The sequence below is a fragment of the Canis aureus genome, chromosome 25 (assembly GCF_053574225.1).
Source record: "Canis aureus isolate CA01 chromosome 25, VMU_Caureus_v.1.0, whole genome shotgun sequence".
NCBI lineage: Eukaryota > Metazoa > Chordata > Mammalia > Carnivora > Canidae > Canis > Canis aureus.
This window is the reverse complement of record NC_135635.1, coordinates 32379563-32396523: the sequence shown is the minus strand read 5'-3', so window position 1 is coordinate 32396523 and position 16961 is coordinate 32379563. Positions and strand designations below refer to the sequence as shown.

The 16961-nt window shown below is 38.4% G+C and overlaps 1 protein-coding gene across 3 annotated transcripts in view; it reads left to right on the top strand.

Annotated features, from left to right (window-relative positions):
* PDE6H (phosphodiesterase 6H) overlaps window positions 1-16961 on the top strand; it is a 23508-nt gene extending 6547 nt beyond the window's left edge. The window contains exons 1-4 of one of the 3 annotated variants that reach the window (XM_077870962.1): window positions 10822-11255; window positions 12850-13023; window positions 14013-14053; window positions 16471-16961. In XM_077870962.1, the coding sequence (XP_077727088.1) occupies window positions 12890-13023; window positions 14013-14053; window positions 16471-16547 (252 nt within the window). In that variant the 5' untranslated portion in view covers window positions 10822-11255; window positions 12850-12889 and the 3' untranslated portion in view covers window positions 16548-16961. Of the gene's footprint in view, window positions 1-10821; window positions 11256-12849; window positions 13024-14012; window positions 14054-16470 lie in introns of those variants that run through there. The other 2 variants (XM_077870961.1, XM_077870960.1) reach the window with 2 other exon arrangements.

Here is a 16961-nt window from a genome sequence, read left to right as displayed (position 1 = left end):
GAAACTTCTAGGGACCTCTTACCCATTTGCAATAAAATGGAAGCACTTACCATGGTCTGCAGGTTTGCTCATTGTGGTGAGCCGTCTCCAAGATGGCCCCACTGATCCTGGTTATCATCCTTGATCACGTTGTATCAGGCTTGGTCTGTGTGACCAATAGAGCATGGCAAAAGTGATGCTACAATCAGTTTTGAAGCTATGTTATAAAAGACATTGTACTTTCTTTCTTGATCTCTTAGATCATTTGTTCTGGGGGGAAGCTAGGTGCCGTGTCATAAGGATACTGAAGTGACATGTGAGTGACATATAGAGTGGTCTACATGGTGAGAAACTGGGGATTTCTGCTGACAGCCATACGAGTGAGCTATGTGGGAAGTGAATCTTCCAGCTCCAGATGACTGCAGTCCCAGCAGCCTGACTCCCCCTCATGAAAGACAGCGCAGGAACCCCCCAGTTACACTACTCCTGAATAGACCTTCAGAAACCATGAAATATAATAAATTTTTATTGTTATGAGCTGCCAAATTCTGAGGTAATTTTTATGTTATTAGATAACTCATGCTCTCATGATCTGGCCCCTTGCACCACTCCAGACTCCTCTTTTCTCCATTCTAGTCCCCTGCTCCCTTGATAATCATTACATGAGAAGTGAGTTCCCATTTCAGGAGTTATTCTCTCTGAGGAATGCTCTTCTTCCAGATAGCCTTACCTGATTCATTTCCTCATTGCGGTTTTAATTTGCATTTCCCTAATGGATGATTACGGTGAACATCTATTTATGTGCTTATTGCCATCTGTATAATTATCAGTGAAATGTTTATTTGTATTTTTTGTCCATTTTCTAATTGGCATGTTTGCCTTTTTAATATTGAGTTTTGACAGTTCTTTGTATATTCTAGATGTAAATCTAGATGTAAATCTGGATGTGTAATTTGCAAATATTTGCTCCCAGCATGAAGTTTGTCTTTTTATTCTCTTAAAAGAGTTTTTCAAAGAACAAAAGTTGTAATTTCTTTCTTTCTTTCTTTCTTTCTTTCTTTCTTTCTTTCTTTCTTTCTTTCTTTCTTTCTTTCTTTCTTTCTTCTTTCTTTCTTTCTTTCTTTCTTTCTTTCTTTCTTTCTTTCTTTCTTTCTTTCTTCTTCTTTCTTTCTTTCTTTCTTCTTTCGGAGTTCAATTTGCCAACATATAGCATATCACCCAGTGCTCATCCCATCAAGTGCCCCCCTCAGAAAAGTTTTAATTTTGATGAGGTCAAATACATTAGATTTTCCCGTTAAGTACATTTGCTGGCAAGTCTAAGACCTCATTGCTTATTACAAGGCCCTGAAAATTTTCTCCCATTTCTTTTCTAAATCTTTATAGATTTACATTGTACATGTAAGTCTGTGATACACATTGAACTAGTTTTTATACAAGGTGTGGCAGTTAGGTGTGGAATTTTAGGTTCTTAAAGTGTGAAATTTAGGTTAAAATTCACTGTTTTTGTTTGTTTCCTTATGGATGTCCATGGATAAAGTGTCAATGCTCAGCACCATTTGTCCAGGACTTAGACATTCATTCTCCAGCACCATTTGTTGAACAGAGTTTCCTCCTTCCATTGAGTTGCTTTTGCACCTTTATCAAAAATTAATTGGGTATGTTTGTGTAGGTATACACTTGTGTTCTTTACTGTTCCACTGATCTGTGTATCTATCACTCTGTCCATACCACATTGTCTTGACTACTGTAGCTATATAGTAAGCCTTAACAATAGGAAGAGTGATTCCTTCCCACCCTACTTTCTTCTTTTTCAAAATTGGTCTTGGCTATAAATTTTGGAATAAATTTATCTGTGTCTATTGAAAGCTTTGCTGAGATTTTGAAAGGAATTGCAATAAAAAGAGATCAATTTAGTGAGAATTGACGTCTTTACTATGTTGAGTTTTCTCATCCATAAGCATGGTATGTTTTTTCAACTATTTAGGTTGTTTTGAGTTCTTTTAAATTAGATTTTGTAGTTTTTAATCATACGAATCTTGTGCATGCTTTGTTAGATTTATACCTAAGCTTTCATTTTCTTTAGAGCAATTGTGAATTATGTTACTTTTTAAATGTCAGTTTCCATTTATTCATTGTTACATATAAATGCAATAGATTTTTCTATATTAATTTAGTATGCTTCTGGGATGTCTGGGTGGCTCAGCGGTTGAGCATCCGCCTTTGGCTCAGGGTGTGATTCCAGTTTACGGACTGAGTCTCACATCAGGATCCCTGTGAGGAGCCTGCTTCTCCCTCTGCCTATGTCTCTGCCTTTCTCTGTGTCTCTGATGAATAAATAAATAAAATCTTAAAAAATTATAGGCTTCAACATTACTGAACTCACTTATTAGTTTATAGGATAGTTTTAAAATGCAGATTCCTTAGGATTTTCTATGTAAACAATCATGTCATTTGTAAATAGAAACAGCCTCATTTCTTCATTTCCTAACTATATTCTTTGTATTTTTTCATTCCTGATTGCATTGGCCAGACCTTTCAGTATCACGTTGAAGAAAGGTGATGAGAGCATACATCCTTGACTTGTCCCTGATCTTAGAGAAAAAAACATTCAATCTTTCACAAATAATATGAGGTTAGTTGTAGGATTTTTTTTAAGATGGTCTTTATGAGTTCCCTTCTATTTATAGTTTCCTGGGAGTCATCGTAAATGGGTACTAGGTTATGCCAAATGCATTTTTTGTGCATTTGTGTCAATTGATATGATTGTATGATTTTTCTTCTTTAAACTGTTGCTGTAGCACATTATGTCAATTGATTAGGCTTTAAATAGTCTTGCATACATGGAATAAATTTCACTTGGTCATGATGCATTATTTTTATATAGTCCCGTATTTGACTTGCTATTATTTTGTTAAGGATTTTTACAGCTAAATTCATGAGAAAGATTGATCAGTATTTTTCCTTTTTACTCTCTTTGGTTTTAGTGTTAAAAAGTCTTATGAAGGTAAAACTGGCCTCATGAAATTAGCTGAGAACTGTTCCCTCTTCCCTATTTTCTGAAAGAGAGTATTGTATTACTATTTAATAAGTTATTTCTTTCAAGATTAACAATGTTGTCCTGGAAAATGCATAAATATGATGGGGTATTAAGAGAAGATAGGGACAATCTTGTATCTTCCTTCTTCACATTTAGGGTATTCCTCTCTGGAATCTGCTGTGTATTAATCACAGTGGGAATCTCAGTTGAGGAGGATCCAAATGCAGAGGAAATGTATCTTTGATGTGTGTCTTCCTACTCAAAGATATTTTAAGTAACACTAAAGAAGGATTAGAGATTAGTGCTTGTGTAAGGAGCTTGTAGGACAGCTAAAATTTTAATTACTTTTAATTACTAAGTAAGTGCCCTTTAACTCTCTTTCTGTATATGACTAATGATACTTTCCCATCTGTCAGAAAATATCAAGAACCAAGGATTATTGAGCTATGGAACGTAATTTTTTACAGTATTTTTATGATATTTAGGTTTTTTTTTTTTAAAAAGATTTTGTTTATTCATGCGAGACACTCAGAGAGAAGCAAAGTCATAGGCAGAGGGAGAAACAGGCTCCCTGTGGGGAACCTGATGCCTGACTCAATCCTAGGACCCTGGGATCAAGACCTCAGCCAAAGGCAGATGCTCAACCACTGAGCCACCCAGGTGCTTCTGATATTTAGCTTTTAAATTTGCAAACTCATTCTCATTCTCTGTAGTGTGCTGTTCTATGTGTTTTGACAAATGCATGGAGTTGTAGATTCACCACTATAATCAAGATACAGAGTAATTCCATTACCCTTTAAAATCTACTGCATTGTCCCTTTCATGCCATCAACTTTTCTCAATCCCTGGCAGCCACCTATTAGTTCTGCAACCTTATAGTTTTGCTTTTTCTGAATGTCATTAATGAAATCAGACAGCATAGAGCCATTCAACTCTGGATTCTTTCACTTTGTAAAAGGTGCTTCATATTCATTGATGTCATTACATATACCAATAATTCTTCTTTTCCCAGCAAAGATTTCTTGTCTTTGAAAATTTAGAGTATCCAGACAGCCAAGGTTCTTCCAGAGAAATTTCTTGGTCATCAATCACCTTGTTTAGAGCCATGTGACCCCATTACCTGGTTGATAAGATCAGAGATAGATAACTGATCAAAAGCCAGCCATGATGAGTCTAGCCAATGATCAATGAAGTAACCTAGGAGAATTGTTCTGTGTCATGGAGGCAGTATGTATTTACTGCTGATTGGCCAGGGTACTCAAACCTTCTAAGACTCAGCAGCAGCAGCAGCAGCAGCAGTAGTAGAGGAACAGGTAGAAAGAACAGCCTTGGAACAGAGAACAATGGATACAGTTCCTGAAGATACAAAATGACCAGATCTTTAGAACTTCACAGTGTCTTGAACAGTGTTTCAGTTTCCATAAGGCCCTGCTGATGTGATTGAATTTCCTGTCTTCCACACTTCCCTTTGTATCCCACACTTTCTCTTTTTTTGTTGTTCTTTCTTCCTATATGTTCAATATTTTCCTTTTTCCCTAATATGTCCTTTCTGTTTAAAGAGATTCCTTTATCATTCCTTTAGTGTAGGTCTTCTGGTGATAGATTGTCTTAGTCTTTCTTTATTAAGATGCTTTTTCTCCCCTTTTCATTCCTGAAGGATAAATTCACAGACAGAGGCGATAGTTCTATGATCAGGACTTGAAAAATATTGTGCTACTTTCTTCTGGCCCTCTGGTTTCTGATGAGAAATCTTCTGTCATTCTATGTTTTCACCTCTAGGTAAGGTGATATACATATATTTTTTGATTGTTTTCAAAATTTGTTTTGTCTTTAGTTTTGTGGTTTGATTATGATGTGCTTTGGCATAGATTTCTTTGGATTTATCCCATTGGGGTTTGATAGCTTCTTGATTCCGTAGGCTTATGCTTTTCATCAAATTTAGGAAATTTTCAGCCATTATTTTTTCAAGTACTTGTTTTAGCCTCATCTTTCTCTTCTGTCCTGCAACTCTAATGATGTGAATATTAGATCTTTTAGTTTCCGAGGTCTCTGAGCTGCTTCCCCCTCCTCCTCCTCCTCCTCCTCTTCTTATTTTTTCTTCTTCTTCTCTATTTATTTTCTCTCTTTTGATCAGATGGGATAATTTCTATTGTTCTAGCTTCAAGTTCACTGATTCTTTCTTTTGTCTTCTCTTTTCTGTTGTCAAGCCCATCCAATGAATTTTTATGCTGATAATTGCATTTTTCAGCTCTAAAATTTTCATTTTGTTCTTCTTTAGGTACCTTGTTACTGTTGAATAGTGGTGACAATTCGGATTCCCCACATGGGCCCCTTAACACCATTCTAGTAGGAAGGAAGACGGTGCCTTATTATCACTGGTTGTAGATGAAAGTCTAAGATCTCCAGGTGGCCTTCTCTGATACTACTCGGGGGGGTGGAGCAGGGTTACATAAGTATAGCTGGACCAGGATGGAAGTCTCTTTACTCAACCTGTGCTGATGAGGTTGATGTGGCCATTTTTTTTCCCCTCCATAATATTGTATTTGTTGATGTTGGATTTATTTCCATGGCATAGGATAATTTTTGTCTAATTGTTTTTTGCCTAACTAGAATACTTCTTTTCTGGTCATTTGTCTACAAAGAGTAGGTTTTTTTGAGAAGATTTTTTTTTTTTTTGTCTGCTCCTGTTTGTGTTTCTGGGTTGCTGTCTCTCTTGCCTCTAGTTCAGAATATACAAAATAAAAAGAGAACTCAAGGAATTTACTGCCACATTATTCCTAAGGCCCTAAATTCCCTATTTGGTCTCTCTTTTTCTCTTGACCTTTTAAAATACTCTTGTGTTTGTTCTATGTATAATATCTAGGAATTTTAGCTGTACTTTGCAGGAGAAATGGGGGGAGGAGTATATCTGTTCCATCTTGGCTCAGAGCTGGATGGAAAATAAATTTTTAAGTCTTTAAAGCAATTTAAGAATTTTATAATCATAAATCCTTGAGAGCTAAATTAGAACCACTTTAGAAGAGTTTTTCAAACTATATAGTTGGTCATATATCACACTCCTCACTCTCCATTCTTCTGGGTCTCCATTTTGCCGGGAGGGCAAAGAGTCACAGTACAACAACCCTCCCCCTTCCTCCAAAATTGAGAATCACTGGTTACAAATCCTGCTACTGATCAATGTGGTTTATCTTTCTCAAGTGTTTTGGGATGGAAAAAATTGAGAACCTTGGCACATTATGACATATGACATGAAGAAATTGAAACTTGAAGAAGGGGCAATCTTGTCACACAGCAGAGATGTGGTGAAACTAAGCTTGCACGTGAATCTACAGTGGTACTATGCCAACAAATTATGTTGGTACCTTGTTAAAATGCAGCTTCTGGTTCAGTTAAGTCTGGAGCAGTGCCTGATGTCCTGTATTTCTAACAAATGCCCAAGTGGTGTGGCTGCTGTTACACTTTGAGTAGCAACACTCTAGAACATTCAGCTTATTTTTCTTTTCACTATCTGCATGAATTGCAGTTGTTTAACAAAGAAATACAGAATGGGTGGGTTTCACAGATAAGAATCTCAATATCGGATCCCTGGGTGGCGGAGCGGTTTGGCGCCTGCCTTTGGCCCAGGGCGCGATCCTGGAGACCCGGGATCGAATCCCACATCAGGCTCCCGGTGCATGGAGCCTGCTTCTCCCTCTGCCTGTGTCTCTGCCTCTCTCTCTCTCTCTCTCTCTCTCTCTCTCTGTGACTATCATAAATAAATAAAAAAAATTAAAAAAAAAGAATCTCAATATCTATGTGCCTGGTGTGTAAGAATAGAGGAAGGTCTGAATGGTAATGGAGACACAGATGTGGGAGTAGAAAGACTCATTCAAACACCAAACACTCTGCTGGCTCTGCAATGCATTTGCTGCTTCAAAACTCCTCTAATTTTGGTGAAGACCAAAGGAAAGCTTATCAAAAAAACCCCATAAGCTGTTGAGCAGCCCATGTAATCTGCTTGGGGCTGTCAGTTAAGAATCTTTCCCCTCCTGGGAAGGATAAATTGACCTTCTCTCTATATAATCTTATGGAGTACAATTCTCCAACAGGTAACAATTTAGGGAATGCACATTACAATTCACTAACAAGGCATGAGAGAGATCAGCAACACATGCATCTTGGTCTATTCTGCTTTGCTGTTGTATAATAGAAAGGAAGCAGAATATGCAGAGCGTTCCAAGATTTGGGCCTTGGTCCTGGCTTCACTACTAACTTATTATATGCAGTTGAATAAATCACATCATTTCTCTATGATAAATTTGTCAAAAGAACTTACTGATACTAGCATATGAGCTAAGGTCTATATATAGTGTTGTACAAGTTAATACTAGTGGCTCAATATAACCGAAAAACTGAAGTCAAGTGTGCCAATGAATTGGTTTGTAGCCTGAGCCTCATACTCTGAAGCCTTTGATATTGAAGATCCAGCAATCAATTTTCAAATAAATGGCATCAGTTATTAGTTATCAGCTACCACTTGGGCTTTTTCTCTGTCAAGTATCACTGCATTTTGTGTCATTTTTGGTTTGTGGTTCTATCTTACTGAGGAAATGTATACATTACCTGTTAGGGAGAGATATCGTATACTTTTCAATGTCATTGCTCACATGATTAGCATCCCAGTGTCTCCACTGCAGCAAGGGACATTATGATTCACTCCCTTCTTCTCAGTTACCTAGAGTCTTATAATAATTATGACATGATGTGTGTGTGGTGGGGATTGATTTATGATTGGGTGTGTGTGTGTCAGAGAAAGGGAAAAAATGAGGGGTAGCAAGTACTAACAGTGGGAATGGAGGAGCACAAGAGATATTGAATCACAAATTATGAATATGTCCCTGGATATCAACACTTTGTGTGTGTTTGTGGATTTAATACCTACTTATTGACAGGAGAGAGCCCAAGTCAGTTTCGCGAGAGTATTCAATCATCAGAAAATTCCTAAGCCTGTCCCAGTCTAACCCCTTATTCTTCCAACTTCTTTGCACCTGGGTTGGTGCTTTAATCTCATAAGAGTGGGATTAAGAAGCATGTGGGTATTACAGGGAGATAAATCAGGACGCAAAGGTCCTTTATTCATCTGCTGTGAAGAGGGCAACTAGACAGTTTATAGGAGCAACATTCAACTCTGTGAGTATTTCTCAACTTCTGATGTTTAAGAAAGGCTTTGTGGGTGGTGAAGGGTTGATGTGGCTCTAAAATAAAGAGACGGAAGAAGAGAACTTTGAATCTGAGCCTGGACTGGGGCCAGGAATGAAACTAGGGAAAACATGAAGGAAGTACACCACAATGGCCTTATAATATCATGCAGCAGGCTAATAAGTGAAACTTGATTATTACAAGGTCGCTGCAAAAATTTATTACTAAATTCATTTTGAAAGAACTCCAAACTGATTCCTTCCTTTTTGTGGCTCCCAGTTTTCTGGGAAAGGAGGGATGTGGGGCATTAAATGACCACAGAACAAACAGTTCTTTACACCCAAGATGTGCTAAAAAAGACCAAAACACAAGAGGAAGACATGAAAGAGTGAGGATAAGGAGAAACAGAGTCAAGAGCCAGCCAGGAATAACCTCAATGCAGTACAGATGGCTTAGCCTTCTTCCTCTAAGGTCAAAGTATTTGTTTGTTCCAATCTGAAGGAAAGTACTCACTGGACTTTTGTTCTTGTCTTTTCATGGCTTTGGTTTGAGTCTTCCTTGGCTCTCCAAATTATTTGATTTTCTCTGCTTCAGCAGGACCCTGGTAACATTTAGGGACAACTCCACCAGTGCAAAGAGAGCACTTCTACATCTATCTCCTCCTGACCCCTCTTTCCCTTAGTCCTTCAACAATAGAATTGTCTATTTGCTTATATCTTTTCCAAGAAAGAAAGAAAGACCTGGAAGTCTGGGATGATGATAGCAGCATCAGAGATCTGAGTCAAGAACCTTCTGAAATTGCTCTTCCTTAGCTGGGATTTATGGATGATCATCCTCTGTAGCTTTCTACAACTGAACTCTGCTGCCTTGGGTCCAAGGTGACACTAACCTTGGTTCCTCATAAAACCATGCCTTGACATATTACTTTGCTGCATCCACTTCTTTCTGTAGGACAACAGTTCATAGTCTCCAAAAGGGGAAGGGCTAATATTGCTTTAAAAAGAGAAAACCATTCTGTGTCACAAAGGAATGAATTACTTGACACTTCTGGGAGGCAAAAATGTGAAACATCTTCTTAGAGCTAAAATCAAGTCTGAGACTAGATTGAGGATTGTTTAGCCTGAGGGATGCCCTTTTAATTCACAAGAAAGCATGGCCAGGATAAGTTTAGCCTTTGGTGATATCTGTGGTGGACAAGACTAACTTCCAAGGCTGGAAATGGTCATATTTGTTCTGCTCCTTCCAAAGGTTTTAAAGAGAGAACTGGGGGCACATCTAACACTCTAGGAGTTAGTTGATTGTCCTACATACTCAAAAATGAAATATTATACATGAAAGACACAATAAAAATAAAATTCTTACCCATTGTGCAAACTCTGAGTGTCATGAGGATCCATGGATTAGCCAGGAACCTATTATAGAACTCTTTCTGAAGAATTCCTTTACATAATGCATCACACCTACAAAGGAACTCTGTCTGAGCCTAGAGGTGTAACTTCAAAATTTTATAGGTAAATATGCAAAAGAAACTTATAAGAAAAAAGGAGAAGTACAATCAGGGAAAGATGGAAGTCAAGTGTGATTTTTAAGTTCTTTGGGGTTGCTTTTGGGGATGTCAAGGAATCCAAAGAGAGCTTAAGACAGAATTTTAAGGCCAGGCATAAATTAAAAGGGTGTTGGAGGGATGCAGAAGATTACTCAGCAAGTGCTGATGACAGTCACCCCTCTGGTTCATAACAAGAGCTCTTCAACAGTTCACCCAGGAGAAAGGGTGTAGGTAGGGCAGGTGAACCTGTGTCACAATCATAGATTTGTTTGCCTGGCTTCCTTGATTCCTAAGGTCTATTACATAGTTACTGTTTTTCTGAGCATTCTACATTGAACACTTGTTTACATTATTCCCTTTACTTTTCCCCATCACTCTAAAAATAAGATATATTTGAATCATTTTATAGATGGAATGAGATCCAGAGAAGTTATGTGATTTGTCCAAGGTCACATAAACAGTTCTTGTGGAGCAGGAATTTGAGAATATATCTATTTGATTCTAAAGCACAGAAATTTTACATTGCATTGCCCCCAAAGGGTAACTGATTAGTTTATGTTAGGGCTTCATATTATAGGCTCTGGATCTAACCCAGTGGGATCCTAGTTAGAACTTCTAGATAAAAATAAAAGATGCCCAGTGAAATTAGAATTTTGGATAAACAAAAAATAATCTTTTGAATAAGTATGTATCATGATATATTTGGGATATCCTTATCCTAAAAAAAACCCATTTGTTGTTTACCTGAAATTCAAATTTAACTGGGTGTCCTCCATTTTTATTTGTTAAATCTGGTAATACTAATGCTAGTAAACTCTCCAGATGAGCTAAAGGAAAGTTTGTGCTTTCTTACTATTTTGAAAGAATTGAGAAGTCCAAAAAACTTGATCTGAGAGAAATTCGCTAGTTTTCCTCTATAGCTTTGTCAGAGCTGGGATGTGTCAGTCACTGGTGGTAAACTCTGAGAATAATGTTGCTCTTGGCTGCCCACCAGCAGTTTCCACAGTTCCAACCATACTTGGACACAAACTGTGCCTGTTTACCAGGGCAAAAGAGGGTCCATAGCACAAGAACTGGATTCAGTAAACAGATGAACTGGCAGCCCATTTCTGAAAACCACTGAGAGGTTTGTGAGGAGAAGACCAATTGTTGCCTTCTTTATGGTTTAGTGGAGAATTCACAGGGTCAGAATCTCATGACCCAGTGTTCAAGATATTAGTTCAACTTCTCCATTTATTTATTCACCCATTGGATAAATATATATGGCACCCCTGCTATGTGCCAGGCCTTTTTCTAGGTTTTGAGGTCGCAGAAATGAACAAAAATGGAAAAAGCAGCCTTATGGAGCACATTCCAGTGGGGAATTAAGATAAGATCCATGGCATGAACAAATGATCCAGAGCCCTGGCCAGATTGACCATCCTTGATACCTGCTCACAGGTTAGTCAATGTATTTCTGTTGAAGAAGTTGAGAACTAGAAGGAGAAAATTAAAATAGTAATTGGGGAAAAGAAGGTAAGGAAAAATATCTTTTACGCAAGGATGATAATTTAAACTGATTTTGAAAGTAATAAGAAAAAGTTGGTGAACTTGAAGTTATAAAATATAAGATTTGAGGCATGGTCCATGTGGCAGAGAAAGAGAAAGAAGATTTGCATGGGCCAAAGATAGCCAGGAAGAGTCGGAGCTAAGAATATTAGCATAAATCAATAATTTATAGATTATATAAATAAATCTTCTAGGTAGCAGGGTACGGAAAGGACTGGTTCAGGGTAAGAGATTAAGGCTACTTAGCAGTTCTTTGGAGCCTTTTAGAATCTTCCTTCCCAGGATAAGTGTTACCAACTTTTGTGATAGAAAAGGAGATTTAGATTACTTTAGATTACTTTAGATTAGCAGACTTACTTTTAAAATTTATCTTATTAATGCATTTTTGTACTTGAAGAAGACAATGTACAATTCTTCCTTTTTAAAAAAAAAGGATCTTATTTATTCATGATAGACACACAGAAAGAGGCAGACAGAGGCAGAGGGAGAAGCAGGCTCCCTATAGGGAGCCTGATGTGGGACCCAATCCCAGGACCCTGGGATCACAACCTGAGCCAAAGTCAGATGCTCAACCACTGAGCCACCAGGCATCCTGACAATGTCTATTTCTGTAGTTAAAGTAAAAGTCTGTGAAAATCATATTGGGGGGCAGCCTGGGTGGCTTGGTGGTTTGGTGCCGCCTTCGGCCCGGGACGTGGTCCTGGAGACCTGGGATCAAGTCCCACGTCAGGCTCCTTGCATGGGGCCTGCTTCTCCCCCTGCCTATGTCTCTGCCTCTCTCTCTCTTTCTCTCTCCCTGTCTCTCATGAATGGATAAATAAAATCCTTTAAAAAAATCATATTGGGTAAGTCCATGATTTGGATAATGGGAGAAAATGTTGAATATTTCGGAGAGGTCTGTGGCTAAAGAACCTCATGTCTGGATATGGAGTTAAAGCATAAACTTACTACTTAATCATATTCCATTGCGTTCCTGTGTGTGTGTGTGTGTGTGTACTGAGATGTATCAAATACCGCACGGGTTAGTGTCTCTGGTTCAGAGCTCCCCTGTCCAGATGACTATATTGTTATCCCCCAGAACTAGGAGAGAAGTATCTTGATCACATGAGGTTTAAGCAAAATAAGGACTGGAAGGTAAAAAGCCCATAAAATGTGAGGCAATAAACATTAAGAGTCAGGTTATTATGTAGTTGGGTGGGAAAATATATAAAGCTTAAAGAACATACCAGTTCTGTGAAGACCGTAGGTAGCATTTAGTCCATTTCCCTCTCTTCACAGAGAGTGGAACTGGTGATCACAGAAGGGAGGTACATATCATAATAAATTTACATAGAAAGCTCATGACAATTCATTGAAGCAACATATCTACCTAGATTTTTGGTTTGTAAATCTCTCTGTTGTGAAAATCTCTTTCTTGAAAATCTCTTTAAAAGATGGTAAGTTCTTCCCTTTTGTTTTAACAAAAAGTCCTGAGCTTTTCTGGAACTTCCAGTGAGGGTCTAAGAAGCAATGGTCTCTGTAGCCTGAAGGGTCTTTTTTTCCCCTCCTCTCACTATCTAAGGAACCTGAAAGAGAACCATCAGACACCCAGGGACATCAGGATGAGTGACAACACTACTTTGGCTCCTCCAGCTTCAAACCAGGGTCCCACCACCCCCCGCAAGGGGCCCCCCAAGTTCAAGCAGAGACAGACACGCCAATTCAAGAGCAAACCTCCTAAGAAAGGTGTGAAAGGGTAAGACCAAAATGAAAAGGAAGATTTGCTATTATTTTTTCCATCACAAGCTTGCTTTGGTTTTTGAGAAATTAATGCTCCCAATATTAAACAGACTTACAAAGATTTCCACAATCTTTGCTGAATCACGTTGTTAGCCCTGGAAGGTTTTCTCTCAGTCCCCAGGTCTGTGTTCACATTTAACATGGTAAATGGGGCCTGTAGCAACCTTTGACTTACCTTTCCAGACTTTTTTGACCACTCCTTTTTACCAGTAAACCCTGTGGTTTAATTTGGAGTACTAAAACACTGGCCATTTCCAGAACGCAGAGTTGATTTTTATGGCTGCAAAAGTTATGTCTTCAGTTCTTTATTTTTCTTTCTCTTCTTGGCAACACCCTATTTATTCTTTAACATGCACCCATATGTTAATTTCTCTTGTGAAGCCATTCCTGACTCTCTTGGACTAATGTGATCATTACTTCCATGTTTGCATCTTGTACATTCAACTATCATAACTTGAATTGTTTTACACTAAATTTGTTTATTTACATCTGTTCTCTGAGATTGAAGTTCCTCGGAGAAAATTAGCTTTTCCTTAATTCCCTATGCTTAATACACTGCCCGCCACATTGTAAATGCTTGATAAGTGCTTTTGAGTAACTAACCAAATGGATGAATTAATCATTTTAATATCTTTCGTACTGTGCTTTATTCCAATTTCTATTTTTTTAAAAATGGAGCTTGACTAAATTGCCCCAGTGAGAGTTCTCTTTGGCTCTCAGTTGTTTTAGGCTAAATTTTTACGAGGGGAAAATCTCTCTCTACTGGGACACACTGTCTGAAACCAGCCTGAGTGATATTGTCTTTGCCCCAGGTCAACGCAAATAAAAATATTTCTCAAAGACAAAAACTTAAACCTCTTCTTCCCCCTTAGGAAGCTTTCTCAATGAGTCATTTTGAGATCTTTTCACTCTGATGTCAGCTAATTTTTCTTTTTTCCCCCATAGGTTTGGAGATGACATTCCAGGCATGGAGGGGCTAGGAACAGGTGAGCCACACAAGAGTGTGGACTTTCACCACTCTACATACGTTAGGCCTCAAAGGGCTGTGAAAAATTATAAGAAATAGCTAAGGCAGCAGATATTTGAAGACATAGAAGTGTGGGGCTTAGTTGAACCTCCTAAGTAAGTACACGTGTGCCCAGAGCCAAACATTCACAGAAATCAAGCTAAGCCCCGGAGATACAAAATCTTGTTGTATTAACCAATGCTTGAGGACATATGGTGATTTGTCGACTTTCATGGTAGAGAGATTCTCAGGGTTAGTCTATCCCAACTTCATCACTTCTTCAGAAGAGAAACCTGAGACAGAGGGGAATTGAGTGACAATCTGAGGCCACAGAGTGAGGTATTGGAAACAAGGGAGGGGCTTGGAGACTTTTTTCAACCCAGGCAAACCCCTCCCTAACCAACTTCCTCTTTTTACATATTCTCTGGCACCTAGAACAGGGCCCACACACTGAATGTCTCCAATACAATATTTTTTAGTTGGCTAGAATAATTTGAAATGGTGGATAATGAATGCAGATTACTGGACATTCTTTTAAAAATATTAAACTTTATTCTTTATAGCAGTTTTACGTTTACAGAAAACTTAAGGAGAAAGTATGGAGCTCTTAATACCCTTGTACAAAGCTTCCCCTATTATTTGCATCTTACATTAGTATGGTATATTTGTTATAATTGTTGAGCCAATGTTGGTAACATTAGTATTAACTAGCATTCATAGCTTATATTAGAATTCATTCTTGGTGTTGTCCAGGTTCTGACAAATACACAATGTTGCATATCCACCGTTACAGGCATATACAGAATATATGCCCTAAAAATCCCCTGGGCTTCCCCTGTTCATCCCTTCTCCCACCCTCCACAAACTCTTGACAATCATGAACTTTTTTACTCTCAAAACTTTTGCCTTTTCCGGATTGTCATGTAGTTAGAATCATACCGTATATAGATTTTTCCAGACTGGCTTCTTTCACTTAGCAGTATTTATTTATTTAAGATTCCTTTATGCCCCATATGGCTTGATAGTTCATTTCTTTTTTGCCACAGAATAATATTTCATTATATGGCTGTATCACAATTTGCTTATCCTATTAAAAGACATTTTCTTGCTTCCAAATTTTCACAATTACAAATAATACTGCTACAAACACCATTGTGCAGGTTTTTGTGGACATGTTTTCAACTCATCCAATACACTTTTGATAAATGCTGTAATCAGTAATCAGTGTCCTCACCAAGCAATTCTCAGTGTATTTGCTTTTTACAGTCAAATGCCACTTCTGGGATCTCAAATACATTTTCTGGCTACTTTATAAAGCTCATTTGCTATTCTGCTAAATCAACTGCTTCTGTATTCTGGCCAGGTGTATATAAGAGCAGCAGATTTGCTTTGGGCTCTGGAGGATATGCTTAACTCTGCCAACATATTTGGAATACAGGAGAGAGCTTTATACTGCGGGGAGATCTGACATCTTTGGCTTGGTTCCAGTCCCATCTCTATAACTCAGATTTTTTTTGTAGGCACTTAATCTCTTTGGGTTCCAGTCAGCTTCTCTGTAATTCAGGGATTATAATATTTTATATTTTTTAAGCAAAAAATTGAATTAGTAGATGCCTTGAGATTACCTCTCAGTAGGTGACTAGATATAGCAGGCATTTCAAAATGTAAAGGAACTAAAGAGTGAGTCAGAGAAGCCCAAGGAATGCATCTGAACGAATAAGGAGTAAGAAGACAGTGGATTTCCAGATCATGGGAATTTAAAATGCTTCTATTTCTCATTTTAATCCTTGGCCTGACTAGAATTCCCCTATATTCCTTCCATAGTGGTTGTGCTTTGAGGAGACCCCATTTGATCAGTGACTTGCACCCTCTCAGGCTAGCTGTAGTCAATACCTTGGGTCACCTCGCCAAAGCCTTGCAGAATGAAACCAGTGAAGATGCCCACCTAGTGACGCCTGTTCTGGGGGCATCAGAACCCTGTAAGGGATTAATGAAGCAATCAGTCTAATCCTTCCAGGGCTGTAGGGCCACTCTAGATAACTTCCTGGTTACTGAGACAGCGAATAGGAGGAGTGAGGTGTCTCTGCCTGAAGGGTGTCTTTTTTTTTTTTAAGATTTTTATTTATTATTTATTTTAGTGAGAGAGAGAGAGAGAGAGAGAGAGAGAGGAAGCACAAGTGGGGGGAGGGAGGAGAGGCACCAGCAGACTCCCTACTGAGCACATAGCCTGATATGGAGCTCAATCCCACCACCCTGAGATCTTGACCTGAGCTGAAATCAAGAGTCAGATGCTTAACCCATTGAACCATCCAGGCACCCCTGAAGAATGACTTTTCTGTGAATAGAAGAAGCTCTAGGGGGGTGGGGTCGGCTTACAAGTTCTTCCCTTTCTTGCAGATATCACGGTGATTTGTCCCTGGGAAGCGTTTAGCCACCTGGAGTTGCATGAGCTTGCTCAGTTTGGGATCATCTGATGCACCACAGGTTCTGTCGCTCTCAACAGCATCGGCTGTAATTTTGATTACTTTTGCCCTATTGATCTGCCGGAGTCTTGAAATTCAGCTGTTCGGAAGTGGTTTCTTCAGCTTACACAGTCATTTCCCCTCCATTGCTATGAAGAATTCTCATAGTGTCAGATCCTCTCTTGCCATACAGTTCAGCTCAGAATAGTGGATGCAAATTGTCTTTTATTAGGGCATTTCAAACTTTACCATCTTCCCCCATCAGCTGGTTGGAAATCATTGATAGTTTTCTAGATTTTGTTTATTTGTTAAATCTTTCAAATCTATTTGGACTAGGCAATCCCAATAATTGGTAGTAGCTTTTAAGAGAACATTTATGTCATTCCCTTCCTCTTCTCATTTAATAAAGAAGATATTTACCTTCAA